Source organism: Echiichthys vipera (genome assembly GCF_963691815.1).
Source record: "Echiichthys vipera genome assembly, chromosome: 17".
Classification (NCBI taxonomy): domain Eukaryota; kingdom Metazoa; phylum Chordata; class Actinopteri; order Perciformes; family Trachinidae; genus Echiichthys; species Echiichthys vipera.
Window position 1 is genome coordinate 14,456,198 of NC_139842.1, and position 10,043 is coordinate 14,466,240.

At 41.9% G+C, this 10,043-nt stretch overlaps 1 protein-coding gene across 1 annotated transcript in view; it reads left to right on the top strand.

Annotated features, from left to right (window-relative positions):
* Positions 1-225: 225 nt before the first annotated feature.
* The window catches only part of arhgap44a (Rho GTPase activating protein 44a), a gene marked incomplete at its 3' end in the record, with an annotated part of 26,583 nt that continues 16,765 nt past the window's right edge, over positions 226-10,043 (top strand). Inside the window, exon 1 of the mRNA XM_083931968.1 lies at positions 226-298. Within this exon, the coding sequence (XP_083788094.1) occupies positions 246-298 (53 nt within the window). The 5' untranslated portion in view covers positions 226-245. The remainder of the gene's footprint in view (positions 299-10,043) is intronic.

Below are 10,043 nucleotides of genomic sequence, written 5' to 3' on the forward strand. Positions count from 1 at the left end.
CCAGCGGTGAATTAGGTCCAGCATCCCTGCGCAGGCAGTGGGGCAAATGTAGCCTAGATGTTAAAAAATCATTTGAAAATATGTAATCCTGGAATACAGTTTCGGCGTTGGCATCTTACGATGAGGGAAGGAAAATATGGGAAAGATTGGATTTTGTGTTGCACCTCTGTGGAGCACGGACCTTTATATTGAGAGAAATAATGCGGAATATTCCCCTCTGTAGGTGTTAACGCAGATAATACAAGATGAAGAAGCAATTCAATCGGATGCGACAGCTCGCCAACCAAACGGTGGGAAGGTAAGCAAGCTCTTTCCGTGCGCTATTCTCGCCGGGCAAGTCAAAGGGAAGAGAACCCCTGTATGGCCCTAATAGGATGTGAATCACATCATGAAAAAAATATTCATATTGCATGATATTAGGCTGCTATATATAATGACTAGATACTCATCAGTGCAATCGTACTTATTCAGAGGAACAAAAGAACACCCCATGTCCATGTTGGTGCGTAATGTCCATTGGAAGAGGCTACCGCATTGGCAGCGTGTAGGCGCATTGCCCCAGTGCAACCTGCCCACGGAAATACATTATATATAGACAATCCCAGCATCACAGACCATCACGCAGAGCCCCTCTTTAAGACAAGGCATCACCCCTGGAGTATGAAAAACGTGCAACTAAAGTGGTATGACTCAATTTACCTCCTGTCACAGAACCTGTCAGTAGGTGAAAGTGATGCAGACGGATGCGGTGTGGGCTGCGACGTGAGGGAAAATGGGAAAAGGCGCAATGTTTTCATTACGCAGTAATGTCAGCTGTGAGGAGGGAAGCACCTCCTAGGCGTGGGTTATCAGGTCCGTGAATTCCTGAAGGTCGTTTTCCGCATCTGGCATTTATATAACACACTTTTTGTTAGCCTAACGTGATTATACAGTATTATTATCATTTTAAAGATGATGCTTTACCATGCCACTGTAAAAAAAAGAGATCCAACTGAATGACAGGTTAGTGTGGGAGGATGTTCCATCCCTCCACTCACAGTCTTTTATGTCTTGTACTTGGATGGTTCTGGAATCCCTTCCCACCTGCGGAAAATTATGCCTTGTGACCTTTTACACAGGTCTTATGGGTTTATCACTCTTCCCCCACCCTGCTCATTCACCTCACAGGGAGGCAGAGCAGCTTGTGCAGCAGCACCAGGCTAGAGGGTGTTCTCTGCTAGGTGTAAGGTGGGGATTAAGACCAGGAGGTTTGGAGCATTGTTAATATAAGGCTGTGTCAGTGGCATGCATTCAGAATGGGAGGGGACACACCTTGCATGCTCTGTTTGTGCTATCATTGTCAGTTGGTTCAGGAGGCTTTTACTAACTCCATTTTTTTATGATAATTTCTGTGTGACTCATAAGTGTGTGTGGGTTTGATTCTGGATATATGTGTGGGCCGGCGGGTTGCAGGCCTTCTTGTCAGAAGAGCTTCCCTGTGTGTGTGTGTGTGTGTGTGTGTGTGTGTGTGTGTGTGTGTGTGTGTGTGTGTGTGTGTGTTTGTGTGTGCCTGTGTGTGTGTGTGTGTGTGCGTGTGTGTGTGTGTGTGTGTGTGTGTGTGTGTGTGTGTGTGTGTGTGTGTGTGTGTGTGAACAGCCTTATTTGCATTCGCTGTTATGAGTATAATATTCCTCTCACACTCTGCTGTTTTCTGAAGCTGTCTGTCTAAGAGCTGCAACAGCTACCTGCTGAGGTGGTCTGCCTCTGCCACAAAGCTTTAATGAGCAACAGCATTCTCCCTGAACAGTCCTGGCACCCTGCTAATGGTACCTACTGTTCACACTGAGGACTGCCACACTCAAACACTAAAAGTATCAACACAAATGTGTAGTTATCCATTACCTTATACCAAGAGGAACTTCCACGACATGACAGTCGATTTGAGCTTTGATGGGATGTAACAGGTCTGACCCTAGAAACAAAACAACAAAACCACACAAAGCTATCTTGGTATGGGCAAGGACAGTAATTGTGACTGAAACTAACAATTCTTGGTGCATTCATACTAAAATTACACACAGCCATGGTGCCATAAGGTGCTCTAGATAAAGCTGTCCATCAAACATAATTTTATGATGCTAAATAAATATCAATCTGGAGGAGCTGTGCTCCTTAAAATTAAGCATGCTGTTCTTGTTTCTAGTCATCTTGTTTTGCAAGTATTTGAAGACTTTCTCCTCTAGATAATTTAAAGGAATTAAAGGTTTAATATCTATCTTTTCCACATTAAAATATATAGAAACAACTACACCTATAGATTTTGTTGAGTTGTCTACACTGTCAATGGTGGCATATCCACTTTGCAGATGTCTCAGCATTGTGGTTGCCAGCCAGAAATGCTGTCCTATATTAACTTTTACACAGTTTTAAGCCACATTTTCATAATACTAATATAATACAATACTAGTAGATGGACTGGACTGTAAGTATTAAGAGAAACAAGGTGAGCAAACGCTATCGGCAACTCGGCTCACAGAAGAAACACTGGTTTTTAATGTGAAACTGCTTTATTCATTTTTTTGCGAGTGTTAATCACCTGGTCAGTTTGTTTTGGAGAGGAGGGGACCTTAGAAGGTGATTTGACTTCCAGTAAATACCTCCTGAACAATGATCACTGAAAGAATTACATATTGTGTGTGCTGAGACATGTGGCTAGTTTTGACTGGCTTTTTCTTGCATCCTTACCATGAAGGGTGATAATGTTCCTTTATTGTAACACCACAGAGGAGAAATGTGAGTGTGTGTGTGCATATATTATGTGTATGTCTGTAGTGACAGCGTGTTTGGGACCAATGTCCTTGCAAACACACGCTATGTTGTGCAGATCAGCGGGAAGCTGGGGGTCAGACTAACCTGTGTATATGAAGATTAATGATGCAATCTTAATTAAACATTATCCAAACATTCCTGTCCTGCTACAGTTCTACTAATTTTCCTGTCTGTACTTAACACAGCAAACTGCTTTTCTGCAACAAGGAGAATTTCATCATGATTTGAATGGTTGCTGAACACATCCCATGGAGATGGTGTGTAACTACACTATGGATTCTTGCCATATAAGCCGAATTACAATGTTCCAGTATTATGTTACCTTGCAAAGATAGGAATACATTAGCAAATAAGAGAAGAGTCTGTTTAATAATTATTTCAATGATCGTACACTCTGTTGTACTCACTGAGGCTTCAGATATACAATTCTGCTGACTCAAACTTCACCCATCTTCGGAGTGGAATGGGGTTTACTCTATTGGTTTGAGCATTTGACCTTTCTGGACCTCAGCAGTCTCAGTGGGCATGTTAATACCGCTGACCAGTCCTCAGTCCATTCAAAACAGCTCAACAATTCCACAAGAAGAAGACTGCCATGTTGAAAATTGCATGACTCTGATAACAGTCTTCATTAAGAGATAACAAGAAAACTGTTATAACTGCAGACTTTTAATCTATTTACCTCCCTCTGGCATGTGTTATCATGTCTGTAATGGCAAGTCTTTCTGCACTGACAGTAGTGCTTTGAGTCCTTTTATGCCTTCTTTAATGTGGTTGAGATTGAAGGTCTTTTTCAGTGGGGGGTTGGCGATCAGGTGTGCTTTGTCAGCATCTCTCTGTCTCTCCGAGGCTGCTGCTGCTGCTGCTGCTGCTGCTGCTGGAGTTCGCCTGGGTGAGATCCATGTCATGTGATCGCTGGCTTGACCAATCACCTCCGTGGAGCAAGACTTCATAATGGATCATGTGTAGCCATGCATACTCTGTAGCTAAAATAAATATGTTATGGCACAGTGGGAGAGACATCAGGGTGTCACAGCTCTGTAAAATCAAGTCTGAAATGATCTCTTTTTTGTTAACTCAAGCCATCAATTTTGGTAGTTCAGGCTCAGTAGAGGCCTTGGTGTTTTGCAAACCCTCATAGTGATGTAAAATCCATTTACAACGATTTAGGTTTGTCTTCAATATGCATTATATATATATTTTTGATACCCTCATATAGTACACACCAAAGCCAGAAAAAGATAACTTCCAGAGAGAGCCCAACCTCTATTTCTCTTGACCTATTTCTCTATTCCCAACTCACTGCCCTATCTAGGTCTAGGACAGCCTGGTAAAAGATTTCATGATACAAATCTGTAAATCTGTCAGTGAATTTCAGAAATGGAAAAACACAACTTAAAGTGGTCTTTTTTGAAATTGTATGCCTGAAAAGGTCACCACTGTCCCTAGCTCTAACCACCTGACAAATTGCCTCCCCCCATCCATCTTCAAACTCTGTATCACTCATCGCTGTGATGTTCACCAATATCACTAGTCTATGCTGATAGCATTCTTCCTGCTTGTGCCTTAAGGGTAGGCTTTAGTTCCCCACTCCACGATGCAATTATCAGAAAATGGCAGCCATTTGTGGCCTGGCAGATGAGTTGAAGATTTATTTTTTCTCTCCTGTATTGCCTCACTCTCACACTTTTTCTCTTTCTCTTCAATCCGGCAATGTGACACGGTATGCTTTTATGCTTGCATGCTGGTCTTAAACATTTGAAGTGTCCATAGAAAGAAGGCATTATGAAACGTCTCTATGTATGTCTGTGCATATTTCGTTACATATATATTATGTGTGTGTAATGGATATATATATATATATGTTCATCGCTTATCTCTGACAGCTCTGTGGAGAGCTCCAGTATCCCTTTAATTAGTAAAACTAAAAACTGTAGTTATAAACTTGACAAAGGATATACACCGTCTCTCTGAATGGGGACACTGACACACTTGCCTGGTGAATAATGAAGCTCTCTGCTGCAGCAGTGGACAGCAGCTCTGCTCTTTAATATATTTATAGAAAGTAATTAATATTTTCCTTAATGATGATGCTGATGTATTATTTGACCCACCATCTGCCGTTAATCAGAATGTTATTTTTTATGAATCCATCCACCCAATCTACGGATTATCTGCGGTGCCCGCAGACATAACTGCAATCCACACACAACCTGCTTTATAATCAAAAAAGACTTATGGTCACTTTTTTACAAGTAACAATAAAGGACAACTAACTTGTATGCACTTTGAGCAATTGTATCACTCTAATACTGACAAAGGGACTAATGATGACTAAAGATTATGCATGAATAACTAATGTATTCCTAAGCATATTAATCTTGTAAACAAATTCCTGACCACCTCTGCCTGTTTTTACTTTCAGTCCAACATTAGCACCTCTTGGAGAGAATATGTGTGGGACTCTAAATGAGCATATGGTAGCTGACAGGTAACATGATATGTAGGAGACAGCCCTGTTGAATCCCAATGCAGCATCTCCTCCTCTCCTCCCTCTCTCTTGCTCTGCCACCTCGTTGCCTTGACTAGCTGGCTTGGCAGGTGGGGACAATATTGTGATGTCCCAGAGCGAGTGGTCTTCACAGGGCAGGTGATTCACTGCTCTTCTGGGTTCACTTTTGTGTCGCTTCTGGATGATCACAGTGTTAAATCTTGACTGCAAAGAACCCCGTCAGCCTATTATTTAAGAAGCCAAGGCCCTTTCATCACTATAGTTTTATATAGTTTTGAGGCATAATTCATCAACAATCAGACCTGAGACATTTATTGTGTTCTAGATCGTGTATTTTTGTTTGAAGCAAGAGCTATTGCTGCAATTGTATAGTGTCATTCAGTGGTAGTATCAGAGGTCCATGTTGATAACCCTCCCATAACCCTGCCAGTGCCTCTCAGAGACACGATAGAGTTAGTGATAAAGAGCCTTTGTCGAGGGGCCATTTTGGCCATCAAAAGAGAGATGATGTAATATCAGACAGAAGCACTGTTCTTCCTTTCTATATGTCTGATTCAATCAAAAGACTAACCTCTTAAAGAGCCCCTGTACTGGTATTCACTACAAACTCAGCAAATATGGAAGAAAGAGGACACATCTGATGCCAACAGACTCTAATTTTCACTTTAATTTCTTTTTTGTCCCTTTCGCTGCGTATTGCGGCATATTAAAAGTGAGATCAATCACAACCAGGATGCGTTACGAATGTCGGGGTTGACCCAGTCGGTTGCTAATGATCTCATGGCAGTAGGAAGTGACCTCGGGGCCTGACTGAAATGCAGCAAATGAATCAGAAGCAATTCAGGAGAGAGACGGGGTCAAAGAGGATTTCATATATTACTTACAGACACTGTAAGCCATGCTTTGACAACTAACTTAAGTGGTGAAGTAACATTGTATCACATTAGTTAAAAGCAGTGTTATAAAAGTTCAGTGCTATAAGGATATACTCAGGGAATCTTAAGCTATGTAAATTTCTCACAGTGTTCTGTGCTCTTGTAAATTTCTAGTGGTGTGCAACCCGTGGCCTTAGCTACTGTACATTCAGTAAGATGCTTTAATATTATGAGTATTACAAAGCTGTAAGTGAGAGTAGCTACAGTAAAGTGGCATTGTTAGAAATAACTAAGTTGCCCAAAGGAGACGGGCGACTCCCTATCAACATGCCCACTTCCTTCCATTCAGAAATGCCAACAGGCTCAAAACAGGAAGCACTAATCCAGGAATAAGAGTTCTGAGTTTCTTCTTTTTGATTCATTAATTTAATCATTATTCTTTGACTGCAGAAGATGACTCTCCATCTCCTATTCCTATGCATGAGATGTAAAACCTCATTTCATAGTAGCAGTTCATCACATTGTTTGGCTTTGCCAACCCACATGTTACATTAAACATGGCGGGGAATATACCATTTTTAGAAGCAACAAAGAATGATGGCTGGAGACAATGTTTGCATGTATGGCCTGGGTGGCCATAAAGCACAAGAATGTTCTGTTGCCTCGTTCTATTGTCTATGATGCTACTGGACATTTGACATCGTTTAGGGGCTGCATGTTTGTGCTCGGGCAGATGCCAAGTAAACACAGTTAAGTCACAGAGTGCTTCTTGTGGAGATTATTCACCATGAATAAAGTTATTAGAGATAGCTCACTGCCTGTGTTTCTAGTGAAACATTGCTGAATGCTGCAGGCTCTCTCTCTCTCTCTCTCTCTCTCTCTCTCTCTCTCTCTCTCTCTCTCTCTCTTCCTCTCTGGACATGTGTTTTGTGTGTGTTCTTGTGCATGCTTGTGTGCATGTGTGGGTGTACGCTCCTCACAGTTATTCTTGCATACTTAACAGAGCTGTGACCTAGTTTGCTGGACAACTACAGTAAGTGGGTTTTTCTGTTTTAGTAACCTTGTGTCCCATCAGCGATCTGCCTTGTCATGTGGGAGGAAACCGAGTGGGCCTCTAGATGCATTTGCACGGCAAAGGTCTGGGGAGAGAAAAAAAGCAGTAAATGTAGAAATATCCAGAGAGCATATAGCATGAACACTGCTGTGTATTTTTGTGTGTCTCTCTGTATGTGGCTGACTGTAGATCTCATGCCAGTGCTCCAGGCTGTGTGATGCCCTGTTGAGGCCCAGGGCCACCATTCTGCTCCACTACCCTTCCCTCGCAGCACAGGACCGAGCATCTACTGTAGCTCAGCTCTTCCAGGCCCCCTAGTAAGCACTTTTGTTAGCCAGGCTAGCTGTGTGAGCAAACCAGAGCATGACCACTTTCTTTTTGTGCAGATGAATCAGGTGGAGCTGTGGACAGAAATTGTTACAGCCGGCAGTTGGCTAGCTGCCAAGGCAACATGTTCAAGACTACGGATGTTATTTTATTCACATTTTGATTGTCGACATGGATTATTCATGCTTTCATAGACCATGCACAGTGCTGGGGGGCTGAGCATGAGGGTTTCCAGCATTAACATATCTCTAGAAAGAAATATGTATTACATGTGACATATTTGTATGGAATGTACAGCTGATATATGAATGGTCAACTGGGTATTTGGTACACACATAACTTTATGGAATTACAATGACTTGGAATGTCTAAGGTCCCTGGGAAAATATGCACAAAAAATTACATTTCTCTTTGGCCAGCTGTAAACACACAAGCCCAGATGTTCTCAATAGAATCAGATCCTCCTTCCAAGCAGCTACGTCCGGGGATGAAAAATTAAGCTAACGTACAAGTGCCAAAAATTGCAGTTCCTCAAATGGCCTTAGACTATCCCAAAAAAACAACTTACACATTTAAATTATATATAAGATAATAAGAACTTGACGCTTTAAGTGACGACACAAGTGGCCTTCAGCCAGCCTGTCGCAGCTCCATCCACGCTCCACCTCTGCCCATTTTCCGTGTGCGTGTGTGTGTGTGTGTGTGTGTGTGTATCAGTGTGTGTGTGTGTGTGTGTGTGCGTGTGTGTGTGTGTGTGTGTGTTTGTATTGAGTCATCAGCAGCTCGAGGTGAAGGAATGCCTGCGAAGTGGCAGATGGTTGGCATAACCCTGAAAAAAATCTTCCTATCCCTCCATGAACACACCGCCCCCATGGCTGCCAACTCTCCCACGTGTTTACTTTCCTCTCAGGACTCATTCTGCACACTATTTGCTGAGAGGAATTTCAGTCCTCACCTCCCAAATCTCGTGCAAGTTAGCTTTACATCAGGTTTCATACTCCCTGAATTCCAGCCTATGCAATATGCGATTTTGTCTCAGTGCCTCCATATGCTGGGTATGACGATTCAGCTTTCCTAAGAGGAAATACCACCGTCCGAAAACAAACAAGCTCAGAGAACAAGATGGTCTGCTGTCTTTGGATTAAATCTGTTTGAAGTCTGGGTCATAATGGCCACATCAGTTGTAGTCAGTGAGAACACTATGTCTGTGTTTTTTTTAATCCACCATTTCAATGTTCACTGGAGAAAAACAGCCACACACACACACACACACACTATTAAATAACCAGAGTTAATTTTGCCATATGAATCAGTACATATAGATGCTTACTGGTTCCTACTGGTACTTTAAAGTAGGTACAGCAGAACAATCATGACTTTTAGTGTGAATGAGATATGACTTATACTGCAAATGTTTTAGTATTTAGATATCTACAAGGGTATTTTGGAGAATACAAGATGTAACTTACTCTTTAAGTGTTTTTAAGTGCTCGGCACTTGATGAGGTATCTTAGAGGAATGAAGAAATTACTTAAAAATACTTGTAGCATTTCTTATTTTCTTCTTCCTCTAGATATCTAGCATCTAAGTCATTTCTCATTTCCGCTATAAGTCACAATTATTACTACCTTGTTCCGCTGTACCCTCATTCAAGTACCAGTAGGAACCAGTAAGTATTTATATGTATTAATTCATATGACAATATTAGTGTTGGTTTATTAAAAGTCGCCTGCTTTATTATTAGTGTTACCAAAACTTTCTAACATATGCAGCAATCTTATTCTTGAGAAAGTTCTATGGTTTACAGAAAGCCAGGCCAGGGAGCCTCACAGGTTGTCCACTTATTGCTGCCAAACATCACTAACAGAGTAGCTTCTCCACATCCCTGTCACTGCTGGTAGACCTGCCCTATCTCAACTGCCAGAGTGTCCCGAGGGACAGCTCGCCCAGCCAATGTGACGCCAGATAGACAGTGACGAGTTCACTGAGCACACTTAGCATGGTATACATGTGAGTGTCTTGCCTGCAAGGCTGAAACACTGAGTTTTAGAGATTTTTAGAGGCTGCTGGAGTGTTGCAGTAAAACTGTGCCAAACTTTAGTGCTATGCTTGGGTTTATTTTTATCCCCCTTTGTCATGTAATCAGCAATCTGCGATCACACTTATCCTTACAAATCATGCCAAAAATGTCTCTTTTTCGCTCTGTGCCCACACACTCACATTTCCTGTATATTTCCTCCTATCACAGTGAACAGAGCAGTTTTCCAATGGGTTGACTGTGATTAGACCCTTTGGTACATGGTTTGACCCAGTTCCCATGGTTCTATGCTCACATCTTGGCACTGAGAGTGGTGATGATACTGACATCATTAAAGCTCAGCTTTCTGTTGCTGGCAACAAAGTATGGAATGTATACGCAACTTCATGTCAACATTTAACAGACACACTTCAACATATTTATTTTCTG